The following is a 21,320-nucleotide window of genomic DNA, read 5'->3' on the forward strand; positions in this document are numbered from 1 at the left end:
ACTTAATTGCAGAACCGCTGCTACACAAAGCAAATAGAAAAACATAGAAATACTTAAGCATAAATATTAAAAAATAAAAAAAAACAACAGCTATTGACTCTTGGATGCACAGCGCACATGTGACATTCAGTCACTGCATGCATGGAGCACTGGTTGCGCACTGTATTACTTTACAAAACAAACAAACAAACCAAAAAAATCAATTAATTAAAAAACAATAATAAACGAGCCGGCTCCCATCGTTCACTTTAAAAGAGCCGGCTCTTTGAACCGGCTCGTTCATCACCGACACATCACTACTCGCTTCATCGTGTGTCGGTTTCAAACATGGAGGAGAGGGAAAGAACAAGTGTAAAGTCAGACACTGAACAAACAACAGCAACATGTTCAAGTGCGACACCAGCACCGGAGCAAGAGCCGGAGACAGGCGGCAAACCCGAGGACGACGACGCGGATAAAGTAGACGTCTGCTCGGATAAGTTTGACCCTCTCTTGGCCTTGTACTCGCCCGCTGTGTCGCTTCCTTTCCCCAACATCAAATGCTTCAACAACGTGTCGGACTACGAGAGCTTTCTGCGGGGCGGCCGGGGCAGAGCCAAGCCGGAGAATGTGGAGAAGAAGCGGCTGAAGGCGATGAAGGGAGTGGCGGACCCGGAGCGCATCGAGAGGCTGAAGAAGCTCATGGTGAACAACAAGCCGGAGGAAGGAGAGAGCAGCGGGACGCAGCCGAGGAGGAGGAGGCAGAAGCCCCAGAAAAGCAGCGGGACGCAGCCGAGGAGGAGGAGGCAGAAGCCCCAGAAAAACGTCCTGACAAGGATGCCCTGTAGGTTCAATACTGCTGCATTAGTGCATGAACTTAGAGGTCCATTTCATTAGTGACTTAACCCTGTGCAGCTTCAGACCGTTCATATAGACGGCAGTTTTATAAAATAATAATAATAATAATAATAATATAATAAATTAAAAATAATAAATTTTATTTCTTAGGCGCCTTTCTATCACTCAAGGACACTGTACAATAAATAAAAGTAGTACAGCAACTAACAGAAACAAACAAAAAGAACCATAAAAGTATCAAATTACAAGAATACAATATTAAAAACAGGTTAAAATGGGACAATGCAATTGAATCGGATGGAAAATGCTGTTTTAAACAGGTGGGTTTAAGGTGCAGACTTAAATTGTGAGAGTGAGTTGATGTTCCTTAAAGAGTAAGACACTGTAATATTTATTGGCATATTTTATGGTCATAGTTTGGCAGTTTTTCCACCGTAAAATCTACAGATATTTTAAAAGTTTGGCAGTTTTTCCACCGTAAAATCTACAGATATTTTAAAATTTGGAATAAAACACAACTTAAATGCGAAATCAGCAGTACTAACATCCTTTTTATTGTAGTTTTTGAAGATGTTATACCCTATTTATTATGGTAAAATACATTTGTTTTTGTTGTTTTTTTACAGATTATTGTTGACTGTTTCTAATATTTTCTGTTTGGAGCCACAATTGCAGCGTTCATTTTAACTCCACTTACTAAGTTAACGTCACATTTTAGCTCATAGGTAATCACGGATGTATGCATCAAAGTTATTCTGTATCAGGCTGATGCTTTAATTACATTCCAGCATAGTATTTTGATAGTATTATGTTTTTTTTAATGATTTATTTCAGCGATTCCTTCGAGTAGCACCACAAAGAAGGTCACGTACCACCACTGGTACTTGCACCACAGCTTGAGAACCAGTGCATTAGTGTATCATCACCCGAAAATAAAAATCATTGTGTTGGTAGATCTACAGAGAGAGAGCTGCTAGGTGCCACTTAATCCTTACACACTGGACCCTTTTTAAACTTTGTTAGCAGTTTACTAGAAGGTCCATTTATGCAGAAACTACAAATATGTTTTGCAGGGGCTCTCAAATAATAAGTACTCACTCTTTCATGGTATTTTTATTTTTTTCAGAAGCCATGTGTCGTTTTGTCACTTTACTGCAGGTGTAGCCTGGTCCTGGTCTTCACATGGGAAACCAGACCTGTTCTACTTAAAAAGACACAAATGTGGATATATAGATATATATACCTCGCTCAAAGGCACCTTGGCAGTTCCCAGGAGGTGAACTGGTACCTCTCCAGCTACCAGTCCACCTGCCATACTTTTTGGTCCATGCTGGACTTGAGGCCAATTCTCTATGGACTAAGCTACTGCCGCCCGAGTAAATGTCTATTAGACAAATCTTCATAGTTAAGAAGCTGGAACCAGATCCATGATCATGATGTTCTAATAAATGTTTTGTCAATCAACTAATCGTCTCAGTACTAACTGTGACCCTTCAATCTCAGCTCATAATATCATATCTGATGATGATTCACATCATTTTTATACTCATCTCATTCAGTGACCCCCTCATGTAGATTATCATCCGCCTGAAAAGTTTCTGATATCATAGTCCCTTTTTTTTTTTTTTTCCCGCATAACGTTTGCATGCGTCGGGTGAATTCCTTCTATAACCGTTTGCATGCATCGGGTGAATTCCTTCTATAATTTATTTGCCGTAGATGCTGTACGGTTGTGTAACCTGTCTGGTCATGTGTCTTCAGTGTGTAAAGGCAGTCCGCTGGGGGAGCTGTACCGATGCGTTGAGGAGAGGATAAGAGTCAAAGTTCACATCAGGACCTTCAAGGGACTGAGAGGAGTGTGCTCTGGCTTTGTCGTGGCCTTCGACAAGTTCTGGAACATGGTGAGCTCTCGCACTCATGCAAAAAAAATAAAATCTTTTTTTGATTTGATGTCTTCAGATTTACAATTTGTTTTTATTTCTCTCTGTCAGGCAATGGTAGATGTAGATGAGACATACAGAGAGCCTCTGCTGGGAGAGGCGTTCTACCATGAGAAAGCCCTCACCATCTCACGGGTAAGCACTCGTTTTTATTATTTATGTTATAAATTAGGTAAAATACAACAAAACAGTAATGCTAGACTACATGACTGAATCATTTTTGGTTAATCCCTCATGCATAAGTGGGTAATTTGGATCTTGCACAGGAATGGCGGACCCTGCCAGTAACAGTTATTACGATATAGAGTGGTAATTGGTGAAAAATACTGACAAGAAATTGTATCAAAGCTGGGGTCTGGAGTTTCAGATCAAAGTTTACTGCACAGATATTAATGTGACTGACCTCTCTGTCCAGCTCTTTGACAAACTAAAGATCCAGGAGCGCTCAGCAGGTGATGATCTGGCAAAGAAGCCCAAACAAGACCAGGAAACAGCCACCAAGCACCAGCCTGCTCACTCTACTAGCAAAGGAGGGCACAGCAGGACTGAGTCCAAGCTGTCAGACGCTGTTAAAACCAGAGAGGATAAACACAAAGTCTCGCTGAAGGACCAGAGTCCAGAGGTCTGTCAGAAAAAAGACTCTAAGATGTACGGCAAGGTCCGTGTACGACACATCAACCAGCTTTTCATCCGGGGCGAGAACGTCATCCTGGTTAACCCACAGCCGCTCTGATTTCTAACATTTAAGTAGTATTTTACACTAATGATAGGTGTGAAATCCTATAGATGATCTATATGCTTATTTAGATTCAGAAGAATCAAACAAGGACTACTGTTATATCACATTGATATGGAGGTTTTTCTCTGGCCACCAGAGAAATTATCTTGATTTTCAGGAATAAAAGCGTCTCAGTTCTAATTACACTGATTTCTTGTCTTGTTTTCTTTTGTCTGGCGGCAACTAAAGGAAATTTAACAACCCGCTTTAAGTACCTTTTTTTTGTTTGTGTTCAGGTTATTACCCAGCAGGTGGCAGCATAAACACATCTGTGAGGCCATTGTCGTCTCGAAGAGCTTGTCCCTTTATGTTGCTTTCCCCCCGTTAGTTTGAACGGGAATGACAGCGCAGTCTCAGCGGACTTCATAAATGCATTATGAATAATTGAGTTTGTGAAGCTAGAGATTGCAGATGGCACTCAAAAGCTGTCATTTGTCTTGACGTCTCAGATTGCTTTTTACTCTTTAATGGGCACATTACCCATAAAAGCACAATTTACTGCATCTCGTGGAAGTTGTAAAGATGCTGCTTTTTTTTGTGTGTGTGTGTGTGTTTTAAATGGTGGTTGTTACTTTTGGATGATTGTATGTTCCTGCAACGTTTGAATCAAAGTTTTTGTCTTATTTAATTTCTTACTTTGACTGCAGAGTTTAATTGACCCTCTTTCTATATATTTTTATGCCATAAATAGGACAAATTCTAGCAGTGGCAAAGCTGTTATTCATCTATATTTTCATATAATGTATCAGAATATTATTAGTGTAGCCCATTTAAGAGTCTTCCTCTCCAGAGAGAAAAAATGGGGTCAATTGTTTAATGCAAGCTGTGTTTTAGTGGTGTTTGTCACACCAGTGTGTTCCAACAAACCTTGATACAATAAGAGAAGGGCACAGCGCCGGTGGTGAAGAGATGAGACACAATTAGACTACACAATCTTTCTCTTGAGCGTATTCTACCAGAATAATCAGGCCATCCATCTTACTGGAACAAACTGTACAACAAAGAGAAAATTTAATCAATTAAATGTACGTCGAAGCACTACGACACAAACTGTCATCACTTCTTTAAATACAACACCAAGAGGATTCGTTTTTTTTTTGTTTTTTTACTGCTGGTACATGAAAGCTTAAATCAACGAGGGGTTGAGATTTCTAAATATGTGTTGTCACCACTGCAGCTGTCACAATAAGAAGATATTGCCTTATTCCACTGCTACCACTCTGCCCGTAATATCCTAATGTGATCTAGTTTCTGGTCTTGTGTTTTACGAGCACCGGGGACGCACTTGGCAGTGGCCAGATTTTGGTGTTCGTCCTCATTATCAGATGATTTGCATGTATATTTAAAGTTTACATTTCCTCTTGGCTTTCTGCCTCATCGGTATGATTTGAAATGTGTATATTTATCACCTCCAAACAATGAAATTAACAAGCTCACCACCACTAAAATGTAATTTCAAAAGTCGAGGGCAGTGGCTTCACTTTTGCTGCTTGAAGCTCTTTTGATTGAGGCTAATGACACAGCACACCAAATAACACACACCATTAACAAATTTCAATCAACTGTTTAATGTTGTAGATAAAGAATCTCGATGTGTAAATCAAATCAAAATGGGAATAATGCAAAATTTCATTTTCTCAAAGGATTTCCGTTTTTTTTAAACATTTGCATATGCTAGTGTTTCAGTAACAATCCCATTTTAGAGAAGATCAAAACAATTTGAAGTAGAAAATAAAATGCATAAAACCTCTACTGATATATTTTAGAAAAACAGCAAACAGATTTTGGTCATTTTAATGCTTCAGACTCTGATGCAAAGGCTACTATGTGTTAGTGTGCACAGCCTCTTGAGGCCTTGGGAGAGTTGGAAAGCACAACTTCGTATTCTCTCGGGGCTGCAAAATCCACTGCCGCCTTCTCTTGTCAGTGAATTATTTATCCGATTGGTGACAAGCCACAAATGTCAGGCAGCCAAGATTTATTTATCAATCACTCTTTACAAGGGTCAGGAGGCAACTGTCGGCAGGCACTTAAACCACTGAAGAGCAATGTTTTGTACATCTAACGGGTCAGTTAGCTGGAGTACTGCTGAATCGGATTGTTAATTATGCGTTATTCCACAACACATATTCATCTAAAACCACCATAATGTTCCAGTGGGTGTGTACAACCTGCATCCCGACTGGTAAAAGTGCTTCCTCTCACACAATCTCCCTAATGAGTTGCAAAACATGCAGACTGACGACAGTTATGACTGTTTTTATGTCGTTAATAAAGAGGGAAGGTGAGAAGGCAGCATTTACTGAGACGCACTGGTGAACGTTAAACAAACAGATGCGCGACGCATCAACACTTGAGATTCAGAACAAAGCTTAATATGTTTATCTCTCGGGTGTTTCTGAGCTCTGAAGTTATCGCTGACCTGAAGAGAGTGGAAGTACTCGAGCTGTGCATGGGACAAACAGAACAGAGCGGAGCGAAATTATTACACAATTGCATCTGATATCTGTACAAAGTACGCTTGGCTTGAGGCATAAGTACAAACACACATTTGTACATAGTACAGAAGCTCTGTCCTCAACACTGCACAGTCACATTGTCTCCTTCAAAGAGGTTAACTAAAGAGAAAAGGCAAAAGTCTTTCAGGCATTCTGTGCTGTAATAAAGAACCCACAACCCCCGTGTGAGGCTTATTCTACCTACTGATTATCTCATTTGGATGCAAACAGATTATAATTTTCTTCATAAGTAAAATATATAGATATGTATATCGATAAGAAAGGCCACAAATGATCTGTAGGAGGAGAAACTCCTCAAATTAAATCAAGTCTTCACTCCAGACACTCGTTACTTTAACTGGAGCGCGTGTGTGGACACTATGTACAAAGAGAAAGTGTCAATGTGCTTCGTTATAGGGTCTTAATTCATATCAGATTTGATCTGTATGATACAACTCATCACACTGTCACTTCCTCTCATATAGGAACTTCATAACTTATTTGTAAGGGCTCCAGATTTCTATTTACAGGTCAAAAGGAAGAGCAAGGACAAGAGAGAGGTAACTTGACATTCTTAAATGTACATTAGAAAGTTAAAATGGCTGATCATGTTATTCAAACTCTTCATTCAGTAAAGTTACTGACAATGCAAAAAAAAAAAAAATCAAAGAAAGTATGCAGGTACAGATATATTTTTTGCTATTCTGGTGATTTCACTTGATTGAGGTTATAAAGCAAATCCCCCCCTGACGTATCTTACTGGCACACTCATTTCTCCTCTCTGACTTTTTAGTAAATGTCAAGACTCACTGTCAGTGTGTGTCCAACAATCACGCCAGACCAGACAAACACACATTCATTGAGATCCATATCACTGCACAGCATTACTTTAAAAAAAAAAAGAAAAGGAGATTGTGGGGCGTTGGTATTGTGATAGTTGACATTATTCAAGTACTCTTTGTTTTCAGCTCATAACAATCCTTCACCAATGGACGGAGAGACAGAGAAAGAGAGAGAGAGAGAACTACACCCACTCCAAGACAATCTTTGCTCTCTAGCTCCATCACTTTCCAAAGTTAGCGAAGTCAGCGAAGGCATCGTGTTTGGGCTGTTGGACCATTGCAGGGTTCATTCCCATTCCCATTCCCATTCCCATTCCACTGGGCATCCCCATGTTCATCCCCATCCCCATCATGCCCTGGTTGGGGGCCATCCCCATCCCCATGCCCATGCCCATCCCCATGCCAGCTCCAGGGTGCATCATAGGATTCACAGGTGGTCTCACTGCTGTAGGTCCAAGGTTCATACCGGCAAATCCCTGGGAGAGCATGTTGGCGGGTACCTGGTTGCCTAGAAATGACAAAACAAACTCAGTAAATAAAAGCGGCAAATTTGAAATCACATTTGATTAGCAGGACGATTTGAAGGCTGCAGCGTCACCATTCTTCTCACCATGTTGGAGGGTGTTGAGAGTAGGCTGGCTAGGCTTGGGTGGCTGCATGCCCGGGCTCAGGAAGTCCAGGCTGATGTTAACGGACTGGTCTGCCCAGGTAGATGGGAGGGCCGCTTTGCCTCCGGCACCTTGAGCGGCCATTCCCTGCTGTACAGGCTGCAGGGACATGACAGGCTGTGGTTGTAGAGGACCCCCCATGTTCTGGATGGGCTGGCAAAGACAGAGACAGTGTCATATGAATGAGATACATAACTCCAAAACTGAATACATGATGAAAAGTTACAGTTCCTTCAAGGCCGTAAACCTTTAGCCTGACCCAATTAACCTCAATCCTGCCAGAGAAATCTGCTCTGGTCTCTTTCTGATCTCATTAAAAGAAGAGGTGGGTGTTTTCTCAGTGAAATAAAGAGTTTTTTTTGTTGTTTTTTTAAGTAGGTCAACAACCTTTTAACATGAAAATACAGTCGGCATCCACATGCTTTCGATGGGGTTTTAATGTTTTTGTGACTCAAAACTGATTCTTCTCATTCTGTGTGTCAGTGACAGGGGGAGTGGGCGGTTAGTAGGCGGTCTCTGGGGGAGATGAGCATCTGGTGAGGCTGCATGTTAACCCTCTACCATGATGTTTGTCCTCCGTCTTTCAATCACATGAGGTATGTCTTTATCACACAGGCTGATGTTTACTTCAGTTAACAACCAGAAGTGGATGTGTCTTTTCAGTTTTGTCTTATTTTGTTTAAAATGTCATTTTTGCCCGCTTCATGCTTAAAATGATTAAAAGGCTCTCTGCATTTACACACCAGAATATTGCAACATATAACTAACCAAGGCCAAGTCAACAATCCTGTGGTTAGAAGATTACAAACACCAATTCTATTTAAAAAAAAAAAACAGCACCCAACAACTGGCTGAATTCACAATATCTGATGTTGATGGCAGCACAATTTGTATCTAGAACCAGTAGAATTTGACATCAAATAAATTCAAAGCAAATACAAGCTGTATAGGCTGATTATATTTAAACTTTTCAAAGGCTTTTTTTAAAATAAAATATAAATAACTATATTTTCCATTGTTGGAGTCACTCTTCGTACTCCATGACCAAGGAAAACTGCTTAGCTTCTTCGTGGTTGTTGGAAATGTCCATTTAAATCAAAGTCACAGCACTAAAGCCGATCATTTCCATGCACACGTTTATATTTTCACAGAATTTGAATCAGAATCTGAAATTAAGCATAAACTACGCATGTCTTTTTGATTGAAATGAATAGCAGGCTTCCACACAACACCTCCAACATCTTTGAGATCAGCTTCTCAAGATCCAAGTGACGCATTTCAGCTTCAATCTTTGCAGAAAAATAAATGTTTTTGTGCAGGATTTCTAAAATACAGCAGTCAACTATGATGACTTTTTAATACACAAACAAACCCCAAAATATCGAGCTCTGTATCCATTATCTCTGAAATCATAAAGTGTATCATTATTTCCCTGAGGATCTTTTGCTTCCACCTGTATCATTTAACCCCCTCCCCTTCATGAGTCTTGTAATGATATGTATTTCAATAAATTATTAAAAAAAGCATGCGTGTGCCTATGAGTGCAATCATGCATACCTGTGACCGAGACTGGGGCAGGACTGTGGTGCTCATGCTCTGTGTGCTGCTCATGCTAAAGTTGAGGCTCTGGGAGGAGGTGAGAGACTGAGTTGGCCCCATCAAGTCAAACAGGTCTGCTGAGGCAGGACCAGAGCCTGGAGCTGAGACTGGGGCGGGGGCTGGGGCAATGGCAGGACCTGCTGTCATGGCTCCAAAAAGGTCACTTCCACTGTTGTCAACAGTCTGAGCAGCTGCTGGCATCTGACCTCCGGGGAAGGCATTCCACTCACCAAAGTCTCCGTTGCTGCCAGAGGCTGGAGCTGCTGCAACAAGACAAAATGCATTAATGTTTATACTCGACATACAAACAGTGTTTGTATTGTGAGCAGTGTAAATAATTGCAAGATGTCGCAGAACAAAAGTCACGCAAGCACATTTGAGCCTGTCATAGCAATTAAGAACAAACAGCTGAGTCTTCAGTGAGGCCAGTGTCGTCTCATCCAGGGCACTGTCACTGACCACGGGTGCCATGTTTTAAATTTTCATTGAACTGGCCCTGCTTGTTGTCGCCATCCCTCCTCTCAATCTCTCTCAGCCTCCACCACCCCCACCAACTTCTTCCTCTGTCCCTGTCTCCTTGTCATCCATAACAGGAGTTGATGTGTGTCTGTTCTTGTTATGCAGAGCAGGTAGCAGGCTCCATATGGCCAGGGCTTCCTCCCAGCATCCCTCTGAATATTCTAGCAGCATGGCTGCTACAGCACAAACATGCATACAAGGGGGGGGAAGAAAAAAAAAAAAAGAAAGTCTTCAAACCAACCAGTTCCTGTGGAGAGGCCGACGGAGGCAGCAGGCGAGGAGAAGTCAGCAAATCCACTCATCAGGTCTGGATTGAGAAATTGACATAAACACATCAATTTTAAACAAGCGAGCTCCAGGTGTCATTCCACCATAGTTAGCATTCCTTCAGTGTCAGAAGTGTAGGAGGGAGGGGAGGGGTGGTGGCAGTAGATAGGTGGAGAAGACCAAACATCTGTTCAGCTCTCCCGCCCTCTCCGTTCACCAGGGACTGCTCGAAAAACATCTGGTGCACTTAGTTCCTATACATCAACTCCCTCCCCCTGCTGTCCCCCAAAATCTGAAGCTAGCATCAGCAGCTGGGCACTGTCACTGCAGAGTCTAGTCCTGCAGTCACCGTAGAGTTTCCAATGTTGTACAATGTTACATCGCAGAACAAAAAGGTTATTCCTGGATTTACTGGTGTCTAGCTTGTTTGCGAACAATATACAACAAAGTCAGTAAAGCGTATCTGTGGCTACTGCAGGGCATATTGTTCCTTTTAGGCAGAAACTAGTTGTTTCCTTATGGTGTGAAGCTTTGTCGCACATGTTTTGAATCAATGCCTGTGCTGAAACCACAGAAATGCGAGTGATATCAATCTTTTCAGCTAGTTTGTGGTAAAACAGCATTTCACAAAATGTCGGGGTATAAACTTGAAGTTTGGGATCTTCTTTATACCTGCGGCAGCAGGCTGGCTCGGTGTTGTGTCCACCATTAGTAGGTCAGCTAAGCCGGTACTTGAAGGCTGAGGGGCAGCTGGCTGGGGCTGGGGCTGGAATAAAGAAGAACGAAAAAGATCAGAGCACTGTGTACACATCAATATACGCATATCAATTAAGTCTCATATGCTCACATGTGCTCTCTCTTGCTACCTGTTTGGTGGCGGTGTCTGGGCTCTTGTCTCCTGTGTAGTTGGTTGCTGCCCCCAAGTCTATTTTCTTGGATGGGACTCCTCGCTTTCGTGTTGCTGTAGTCTCTGTTGCTTGGACTATGTGTACACTCTTGGTGGTAACAGTCTCCTCGTCATCTTTAAATTCTTTTCCTGGCTGGCCATTTCGAGACGGGCGTCCCCGGTCGTCCTCGTGATCACTATGGTGACAATAACAACTTGAGTAAGACAATCAGTCATAAGATTTCCTTTGTGCATTCTATATACATCAAGGAGCAAGAAGGGCAATTACCCAAACCTTGTTGGACCATGTAATTTAGAGGCATGTTCACAATTTATTTGAAAAGTTGGGCCTTGTAGATTTATTTGTTCTGTATTGAAAATATATATACAGTCGTCCCTCGCTATAACGCGTTTCACTTTTCGCAGACTCGCAGATTTTTTTGTGTGTAATTTTGCATGCTTTTTTTTACAGCGTACTGTACAGTATGAACGCGCATTGTATTCTGCGTCCTGATTAACTAAGGGAGTACTGTACAAAATGCGCGTAAAAAGGTGTATAAAAGCGTGTGGTTAGGGGTTTTACAGCCTTAAAACATGTATAATAACTGTAAAACTTACTCCACGGATTTCGTTTATTGCGGGTTATTTTTAGAACGTATCCCCCGCGATAAACGAGGGACCACTGTAATATGAAAACTTGTCTGTCTTGAACCTGAATCTATCTGGTGAGTCATCTCTATCCTTCTTCCTAAATCTGTTTATGGTATCGTCAATGGTGCTTCCGATTTTGTCGCTGATCTCTCCCAACTTCTCGCTGAAGGGGAATTGCCCATTACTCTTCTCCCAGTCGTCGTCCCACCTTCGGTTTCCCCCAGGGTCGTACCTGTCTCCCGCTGGAGGTGGAAAAGAAAAAGAAGACATGAATGGAATTCAAACACAAACGTTTTTGTTAAGCTGTTAATAAAAGTCTATTTCTAACATTATTATTATCATCAACCGGGGACTTACAGTAACCCATGCTGCTTTGGGACATCCCAACGAATTTGTCTCGGTTTTTCTTTGCCTTTTTCCGTTCTTCCCTGAGCCTTTCATCATCCTGGACAAACTCCACCATCTCTTTCACTTTATGACGCACATTCACACCTTGGTCCTTCCCATTCTCATCTAAAGACAGGGATGCAGAAACACAAAGTTTAATATAATGAATGAATGAACATCTTGTCAATGTACTGAAACCCTGCACACACAGGTAATAAATATGGACATCTCCACACAGGGAAAGTTGAATGTTCATGTCCAATGTGTGTGTGTGTGTGTGTGTGTGTGTGTGGTTTAAGCACTAAGCAGTGCTTTGGGCCTCCGCCCATTCATTACAGCTCACACTGAAGCTATTGTTAATAAACTCTAAACACCACAATACTGAGGTGTAGAGAGTGCCTTCCCTAATCAAAGCTACATTTGAAAAAGGAAAGTGCTTTTTGTTCAGCCTGCTTGTTTCGGTATCATTCCACCAACGTGCAAAGAAAGAGGGATGGGCTAAAGGAGAGATAAAAAAGGAAAAAAACGAATGATACCTTACCTACAAAGTGGTAGCTTTCTAACGATCTCAGGTCATACAGATGTTCTCTGGCACTGGTAACAACCCTCTCTGATCCATTCCTGATTAGATGGGCCAGCAGTAGCAAAGACTGAGAAACCGACACAACAGTAGTTAGTGAAAGTGCTTCCGGTTTGATTATTGAATCTTAACTCTTGTTAGAGTTGATCAGGCATGTTTTCCCTCCCATGGCTTTGAACTGGATCATTTTATTCATCAGAACTTTTAATTCAGAGCATGCTAGCAATGTGAGGCCAACAAGGCTAACTGTTTTTGTTTTGCGACTTAAAAAAAAAAAAAAAAAAAAAAAAAAAAGCAATTTTAAATAAAAACACTCCTCTTTTTTTTAACTAATGTTTGTTGTTGATACCAGACCCCTGCCTGTAAGTAATGAGCAGAAAATTTGAAGTTAAAGTTAAACCAAAGCCACGTTTGGTTTGAGTTGGGTCTGGTCCACAATTTTAGGTTAAATCAAAACTGTACTTGGTGCTTAGGCCTTCAAGCCTTTAGTCAAAATTAAGTATGTGTGTCGCAATAGCGCTGTGGCCGACCTTGTAGACTCTCCTCCAGTTCTTCTTGTTATCCCTCAGCATGCGGGCCCACAGCATGTTCATCACCTCTGGGAACTGCTCGTACATGAAGGTGGCTCTGATTACAGAAACATTCAAAGAGGAGAGAGAAAGAGGGAGAGATTTTCCTTTTACTTATAAAAGTATTTATTTGCAATGCATGACAAACAACCATTTGACCTACTACAGCGCCCCAGGAACTAAATTCAAGAAGTATTTCAAGAACTACGAGTTCTGTCAGCACGTTTATGTTTGTGTATCCACTGCATCCCAAGAACTAGAACAACTGAAGAAAATAAGTAACTTCTGTTAATCTGTCACCTTTCAACAAAACAAGAACAATTAAAATTAAAAAGGCAGATCAGGTCATTTTCTTGTTTTTGTTGTAATTCACTGCTGTGTGACTGTAATATCTGGTTCCGTATGGGATACAACATATCTATTTGTAGTAGCAAGGATCTTTTCAGTGTTATCTCAGGTTCCTTTTCTGCTTCAGTGTGAAACTGAAACACTTCAGTTTCAGTCTTTAGGTTCAGCCACATAAATATACTTTAAAAGTCAATGACAACACAACAATTTCTGCCCGAATACTGACACTACAAGCGTTGAGTGTGCAGCAGTTTGAATGCTGTACACATGTTGTAGCAGCTGTGAGGCTTGTCTTCAGTACTGCTAACAGTAGCTCAGTGGTTTCTGGCTGGTATATAAACACTACCTTGGAAACGGGGACTTTTGTGGGCAAGAACCAAAGTTTAAAATATGTTTCTGTGGATGGTGAATTTCCAGGGAAAAAACGTGTTAGATAAAGATAACATTTCTGTAGTTGGGTTTTTTTTTTTTACTACACATAAGCTTGGTGCTTTTCAGCATGTACACTGCACTGTGCGTTGTTCTTACTTAGAGATTTCACTCATCAGCTGTCCTGATGGTCCCCAGGGGTCGTCATTGGTGGCCTCTCTGACTTTAGACTCCACCTCTGAATAGTTCATCACCACGTTGGTTCTATACAGTAAAAAACAAAGATCATTTCATTAGTCATTTCAATCACACATGATTTATTAAAGGCATTTGACATTTCCAGTAAAAATCTGTGACCTCCATTGAGACCAACAACACAGACAATAATAGATAAAAGGTACTCTGGTTACAACCCGCCCGTCCACTTGTTTTAGAGTCTGAAAGGACTACAGGACAATACAGAGTACTCGTGTGTGTGTGCTCTAAATCCAAGCACCAGTCAAGACCAAAAACAAGAGACTGTTCAAGCAAAGGCAAATTTGCATTCACTATAAAAACAGAAATAAGACCTTAAGCGGCATGGAGTGGTGCAGGGCTGTGCTTACTGACATTCTACGAAAATAAGTGGAAAAGAAAAAGGGAACTGAAATGGGAAGAAACTGACGCTACAATAGTGGATATGAGGTTAACGGAGATGTTGTTTTCTACATAACTGGACATAAAAGCCATGCACTCAACAAGGTTTGCAGGTTTGTCAGCCTGTGAAGATTTAGAGAATCATGATTACGCAACAAACTAAAGCAAACCAAGCATTGCGTAACACTGTGTCTATTAAAATCAGACTACAAAAACTTACTGCGTGTATCGTAAGACAAGTCCAGTCTGTACATGAAAAGTGTTATTAGGATCAAATCATTATCTAGGTCGAGATTATTCTCAGATTAAAGGATGTGAGATCACTTTTGGTACATTATTGTCTGTTTACGTCAACTATTTTAGTTTTAAAGACGCGACTTTGAATCTAAATTCGACTATTTCTGAAAAGACATTTCAGAAAAAGACACAAAATCCTGCAAGACTTCCAGTGTTCTGTTTCTATAGTTTTTTGAGGTTTTATTTGGTAGGACAGCTGCAGAGAGAGAGGAGATGACATGCAGCAAAGGGCCACAGGCTGGAATCGAACCTCAGCCACTCTGCTAAGGACACAGCATCTTTTTTTGTATATGGGGCGCACGCTCTTCCTTCCTGGTGAGGTACCAGGGCGCCCCAGTCAAGCCTTTTTCCACAACCAGTGGCCTAGATGCATTTTGATTTTGTATCCCACTTTCTCCATTAGCTTGAGCTAGAACAGTTTCTTCTTACCGCAGAAGTATGCTCTATAACCACATCTACAAACAGGCAACACATTCCAGAAAATGAAGCGACACCCATCGCAGCTTTTGCAACAAACATGGTGAGCCAAATCATTTGAACCCTGCACCTCCTCATCGCTCACTTACTACTGCCACATCAGCAACAAAATGTACAGGGTGTGAAAGAGCAGCATTGATTTCACTCTGACAACATACACGTTTTTAAAAAAATGTAGTACAGGCCAACAAAATTATTTGAAAATGAGCCTTCCAGGTGCTTTTCACAAGTGATTAAAATAATCCTCCAAGTTGGTCGCGGACAAGTCGAGGCTGTGTTCAGAAAAGGGGACAGTTCAAGTTTCATTTAGTTTTGAGGAGTCTCTGATTACTTTGTGTGCTTTGTTTCTGACTGCACTTAACCTGAGTCTGTCTAGTTATGTTACTGATAATACACAAAGCCCGATGTTTGCATGAATGACAGGCAAAACACAAGAGGATGTTTTGTAGTGATGCAGCAGCTTATCTCTACCCCCTGTGCTAGATATAAAGATAAAGCGGAAGTTGTGATACTTTCTCACTGTGACACACTATCACACAGATTTCCGTTAGCTGGCTGTAGTGCTGTGAGAAAGCAGCAGTCCCTCCCTGACACTCATGAACCAAACTATTTTATTCCTCATACAATGCATGTTGCTTTCATTCACTGCATTTAAACTGAATAAAACATTCACTTGCATGTCATCAGGGGAGATTAACTATTTTTAAATGTGAACATCGACCAGCCACTGACAGACAAACGTTCAAATTCATCAGCCATTAATTGCTAAATCATAATTTTGTGTCCCGTGTGCCTCTTTCATATTTTAACCAGCATTCGACTGATGCCCATTTCCCCCCCTCTCTTCATATCATACCTCTCAGCAAAAAGCTCACAGAAATCATAACAGGAAATGTTGCATCGTGCCACACCTTTGAATGTCTTAAAGTTCGGTGACACTTCGACATAATCCATTTTAATTTGCGAGCACAGGCTGTTGATCTCAAAGAAAACAGGAGGAAAACAAACATCTGAACTCCCTTTGTTTTAGTCCTTAAAACTTGCATCTCTCTCTTTTCTCTGTCTTATGAAAATAACCCATGTTTGGTGGGTCACACTCCAGGGAGACAAGTGCATTCAGCAGGAATGCATTCTTGGATGGACTTAAGAACAGGCTATTGTCCGGGTGTTCAAAATTAGCCTTTGAAGGGAGGAATTGTGCAATAACCTACCGCAGCCCTACAGTACGCGATAGCGTGGTCACATTTGGTCTGAAAGTAAACCAGAGAACACGGCAGAACAAAAGACGCACAATCCACAAGGTGTTGGCCAAGTTTTGTACTAGGGTTAGTGTTTAATTTCAGGTACTGCTATAGCACTGCTGCAGGCCACGCGGGCTTGGCCTGACACTGCCAGCAAACTATGCAAAGACATGAACTATGTATTTGACTAAATGTTACCTGAATATTTAGTGGAAAGGTAAACACTGACTAAACTGTCGAGTTCAACTTCATCATCAGATTAGGGCGCTTTACATATCCTGTTCATTTGTACATACTCTGAACTTCTGGTTAGATGTTAAGTATTTATTACTTTGTGCATGGACGATAAAGTTTAATCTAATTTTAAGCCAGCAGCTGGACATCCACCAACAAGTACAGTAGCAAATAATTAATAGGATTAATAAAGTATCTCTTCTTCTTCCTTATATTTGAGAAGACTTATGTATTGTACAATGAACTGGTGTGTTTATAGAAGTAGCTTGTGCATTTACACCTTTGAGGTCTTCATTTAATTAGTTACACTTGACAAACAGCCTGGGGTGTAAGTCAAGTAAAACAATGTGGCTATGAAGTAATCCAAACATATGGTGTAACTAAAGTTGACTGTAATGTTGTACTGTCACAACAATAATATTATCATTTGTATCATGATTTACATTACAATACTCTTCTTATATATCGTGCCACTTTTATCCTCAGTACTTGGAAGGTTTTTCGTGTTTACTGTGTAGGTTATAGATATTTCTGTGTGTTTATTGTGTTTTGTTTTGATCTGTAGTGTCTGCTACACTTTCCTCTGCTGCTGTAACAAGTACATTTCCCCGTGGTGTGATGAATAAAGTATATCTAAATCTAATCTAACAACAACAACACCACCTTAACGCTTTTTTTTTACACTCAGTAAAGTCTAAAAAAACAGTTTCCACACAAGTTTTAAAGACGATATGTCGGTTAACAGGTGAGACATGTTATTCAGGAGCTGTCAAACTAGCTTAGCTCAGCTAGCCTCGCCTGCTAGCCACCTAGCCCAACGGCTGGATAATTAGCTGTTAGCTTTAGCTCCCGGGACAGTCGGGAGGAAAAAAAACAAAACACACACACACGGTGACGGTGTGAATGTTATCCCCACGACAAACACACACAGCACCGAGTGAAATAACAGCGGTAAAGATGAAGGGTGCTTATACGTGAGCGACAGTATTCGTCAAAGTCAGCTAACTAACTTAGCTCGTAGCATACGGGGGCTAACTTGTAGAGTGACGTGACGTCAAAGTTTTGGGTACGTGTCTCTTTCAAGCAGGTAAACCGACACAGACACGAACAACCAACCAAACAGACGTGCTATAAGTTGGGAGATTACTTACGCTTTGTCAACCAACTCCCTGACCTTCCACATGTTCAGCATCTTGGCTCCTTTAAAAAAAAAAGGGGGCTCGGCAAACCCTTTTACTCCAGACGAAAACACACCACCGAAACCAAACCTTCAACTCTGGAAAGTAAACTCTTCTTCACCTCCGCTTCAAGACAGGAGGCGCACAAACGCACCACCAGGCAGACAGGAAAGGTTACTACGGGAAATGCCGCTGTAACGTCATCGAGATTGCGTAAAGCAGCATTGGAGTTGTAGTTTTCTAATTAGTGTCCAGGCACCGCCGTTCATACTGTAAGTACATTAACTAAACTGTTCTTCATTTCCGCCTGGAGTTCTGTCAGTGACCCCTGGTTGTTAGACTAAATGTAAATGTTAATGATTAAAACAAATTAAATATGCCCATTACAAAATATCCCATTATAAATTCACTACTAAAAACAAGTAGTCATTATTTGTGCCTAGCCTAGGCCCGGCATGTCCAAAGTCCAATCACGGTTTTGTCACGTTTTAATAATATGTTATTTATGGTCTGCTGACAGTGTGAAGCATTTGAATGTGCTAAAAGTGAACCTCTAAGGACATAACTGCTGGTGTTATGCACCTGTAGATGTGACACAAAATATTACTTTATGAATGAGTGGTATGTTTTAAACTTAAATGTTACAACAGACTTTACATTACTCAGAATTTAAGTCATATTTAGAATGAACATGATCTTAAGATTTGTATCAGCCTCCATACAATTTATTCTTTGTTATCTGACTCCAGATGTGAAAGAAGTTTTTAGATTTGTTCACATCTGATCGGCTTAGATTTGGTGACAATGTCATTTAAAAAACAAACAAACAAACAAAGTTATTACAGAACAGTGCATTTGTACTGTAGGTAACCTTTTTTTTTAAATGTTAGTATTGGCCCCTGGGCATCTTCACATTGTCAAATCTGTCCCTCTTTAAAAGAAGTTTGGACACCCCTGGACTAGGCCAAGAGGCTGTCTAAATGTGGCATGTGCTGAATTGCATGTTAGTTTATCCAGCAGTCCAGTGTTTCTCCAACCTTTCACCCCGTGTACCAACTCAGAAAATATTATGATGTACCGGCGTAAAAACACAGCAGCTACTGGCTGTTGAAGCAGGAGGCAGATTTATTCCTAATAAGAAGATCATGTATTAAATCCTGAACAGAAAGAACCAGAGCTAATTTGGTAGAAAAGGGGTTGCACTGATCCGCACTAATCTAATATTTCCAGTTTAGAGCCATGATTGCACTGTTTTTGACCCATTCATTTCACCTCCACTTACTAACTTGCTATCACATTTTAGCTTGTAGCTTATCATAGATGTATGCATGTGTTAAATGATATGTGCATGACTATGAGGTAAGCTGATATTGACACAAAGGAAATACAAGAAGTATGTTAAAGGTGCGGTGTGTAAGATTTGAAACCTTTATTTTCAGAATAAGGCAGACGTGGGATATAATATTCATAACTATGTTTTCATGCATGTATAATCACCTGAAAATAAGAATCTTTTTGTTATTGTTACTGTTTAAATGAGCCTTTTATATATATACAGTAGGAGCAGGCCGCCATGTTGAAACACAAGCCTGAAACAGCCTTAAAACTAAATACTGAGCAGTGCTTTGGGCCTCCACCCATTCATTACAACTCACACTGAAGCTATTGTTAATAAACTCTAAACACCACAATACTAAGGTGTAGCGCCTTCCCTGATCAAAGCTACATTTGAAAAAGGAAAGTGCTTTTTGTTCAGCCCGTTTGTTTTGGTATTATTCCACCAACGTGGAAGAAAGAGGGATGGGATAAGCACATAAGCCTGAAACAGCCTTAAAACTATACTGACACAAGATAGGGCCTTTTTAATGTGTTGGTGATTACACTAAATCCTTTACATATACTTGACATTAAATCCTACACACTGGACCTTTAAATCCTGAACAGAACTTAAGAATAATCTTAACTACCTAGCTAATTTGGTGGAAAATGTGTTATGCTGATCCTGCACTTGTGACACCAACACCAGTGTTTTCACTTTACCTCCACATAGTGTTAAACGCTCTGTGCATGAGCATGACTATGAAGTAGGCTGATATCGACACAAATGAAATGGAAAAGGTATGTTAATTCACAGTTCTGTGTGTTCATTTACATTAGAAAATATAGTATTTTCATAGTATAACATGAATTTTAATTCATTTATTTCCCTTTTAAAAAGTGTTTTAGGGACTTAAGGGGCACCAGTGTTTGGACCAGCACAGTAAGTGATATTTGATACTGTCCTATTGTAGGAAGGCTATACCAGTGTGAAACCAAGTAACAAGAAGTTAGAGTACGGAAATGTCAAAGATATGTTTGACATTACAATGACACTGCATAGATTGTGCATCAGTTTTATGTGATATGCAGTGTATATGTTTAAACTCTCAAATGTAAGTATCTGTGTCTGCCTTAAAATGTATTATCTGTTGAACTGAATGATCCAGAAATGCTAATTTTCTAATATTTATTTCTCTATTTATTATTTGTTTCCATTTGGAATGACATTACTTTGTCACAATAATAGTTACGCTCTATTTTAAAACCTGTCCTTTTTGTCCTAATGTGTTCCAGCTTCCCCCAAAACTGTGTCCTACATCATCATCAGCAGGTCAACACCCTGTGTGTTTGCCATCAGGAAAAGCTAATTTTCTAATGTTTTATTCTCAGTTTATTGTTTGTTTTCATTCGAAGTGACATTCCTTTGGCTTTCACAGCACAATAATACTTATGCTCTATTTTAAAACCTGCCCTTTTTTTTGCCCAATTGTTTCCCGCCCCCCCCCCCCAAAAAAAAAACTGTAGCCTACATCATCATCAGCAGGTCAGCACCCTGTGTGTTCTCCATCCCTCCTCATCTGGCATTCAGGCATGCAACAATGACCCAGTGATGCTGTGTGACAGGCCAAGCAGGGCACTGGCTGTTTGTGTCAATCCAGATCAATCACTCCCTCTTCTGGACGGACAACGCCATCAACGCGCAGAAAGGTCACAGAGTGTACTCAAGCCAGACCTGATGTGGTGAGCAAGGAGGTCAGCGTAGCAAGTGAACACCCTTGACTGACGGAGTGACACAGTTGGCTGAGAAAAGAGTAAGGAAAAAAGTCTTTTGGTATTTTTTTGTAAAGGAAGAATTAAATGACTGGCAGTGGTCATTTCTTCTGATTCTAAATGTTTTTTTAACCTCTCCTGTGACTGGGCATCTACCAAAAGTATTAAGACTCTTTGTTGTATTGATTGATATTCCGGTGGGTAAAATAAGCCCTCAGATGCCCTACATCTGACAAGGTCTCTATTCTCTAATGATACGTGTAAATATGGCCCATGGCTTACACTTCTATAGGAGAGCAGGAAAAAACAACACAATAGCCAAAATACAACCCATTTGTGAAAAAAAACAACAAGAAACAGCACTTAACGGCCCAGAATGCACCACACCCAAGGGAGCAACCTCAATTACTGTTACACGTCCAAAGAGGA

The 21,320-nt window shown here is 40.7% G+C and overlaps 2 protein-coding genes and 2 long non-coding RNA genes across 8 annotated transcripts in view; 3 read left to right on the forward strand and 1 right to left on the reverse strand.

Moving 5' to 3' along the window:
* The first annotated feature begins 264 nt into the window (after positions 1–264).
* Positions 265–3,699, forward strand: lsm11 (LSM11, U7 small nuclear RNA associated). Of its 2 annotated transcripts, none has more exons than XM_027281880.1 (5): positions 265–740; positions 786–823; positions 2,599–2,738; positions 2,829–2,912; positions 3,193–3,699. In XM_027281880.1, the coding sequence occupies exons 1-5, from the start codon at positions 328–330 to the stop codon at positions 3,508–3,510; spliced, it is 993 nt and encodes a 330-aa protein (XP_027137681.1). In that variant the 5' UTR covers positions 265–327; the 3' UTR covers positions 3,511–3,699. The 2 variants fall into 2 exon arrangements, with proteins under 2 accessions (XP_027137681.1, XP_027137687.1); XM_027281886.1 differs by having other exon boundaries at positions 265–731; positions 777–823.
* Positions 3,700–5,107: 1,408 nt separating this feature from the next.
* Positions 5,108–17,952, reverse strand: clint1a (clathrin interactor 1a). 3 transcript variants are annotated; one of them, XM_027281856.1, is made up of 12 exons: positions 17,775–17,952; positions 13,898–14,002; positions 12,983–13,079; positions 12,414–12,522; positions 11,843–11,998; positions 11,718–11,727; positions 10,815–11,031; positions 10,621–10,714; positions 9,923–9,988; positions 9,121–9,425; positions 7,506–7,716; positions 5,108–7,403 (listed from the first exon to the last, which is right to left on the reverse strand). In XM_027281856.1, the coding sequence occupies exons 1-12, from the start codon at positions 17,813–17,815 to the stop codon at positions 7,117–7,119; spliced, it is 1,698 nt and encodes a 565-aa protein (XP_027137657.1). In that variant the 5' UTR covers positions 17,816–17,952; the 3' UTR covers positions 5,108–7,116. The 3 variants fall into 3 exon arrangements, with proteins under 3 accessions (XP_027137657.1, XP_027137656.1, XP_027137652.1); XM_027281855.1 differs by having other exon boundaries at positions 9,121–9,422; positions 11,547–11,727; XM_027281851.1 differs by having other exon boundaries at positions 11,547–11,727.
* Positions 17,953–17,963: 11 nt separating this feature from the next.
* On the forward strand, positions 17,964–20,454 carry LOC113746388 (uncharacterized). The gene is made up of 4 exons (XR_003462828.1): positions 17,964–18,073; positions 19,852–19,919; positions 20,020–20,061; positions 20,415–20,454. It is a non-coding gene; the product is annotated as an uncharacterized LOC113746388 (long non-coding RNA).
* A 171-nt stretch (positions 20,455–20,625) lies between these two features.
* Positions 20,626–21,320, forward strand: part of LOC113746387 (uncharacterized) — a 30,676-nt gene continuing 29,981 nt past the window's right edge. For both annotated transcript variants that reach the window (XR_003462827.1, XR_003462826.1), the window contains exon 1: positions 20,626–20,932. This is a non-coding gene — a long non-coding RNA (uncharacterized LOC113746387). The remainder of the gene's footprint in view (positions 20,933–21,320) is intronic.

This window comes from Larimichthys crocea, chromosome I, assembly GCF_000972845.2.
Source record: "Larimichthys crocea isolate SSNF chromosome I, L_crocea_2.0, whole genome shotgun sequence".
NCBI classification, from domain to species: domain Eukaryota; kingdom Metazoa; phylum Chordata; class Actinopteri; family Sciaenidae; genus Larimichthys; species Larimichthys crocea.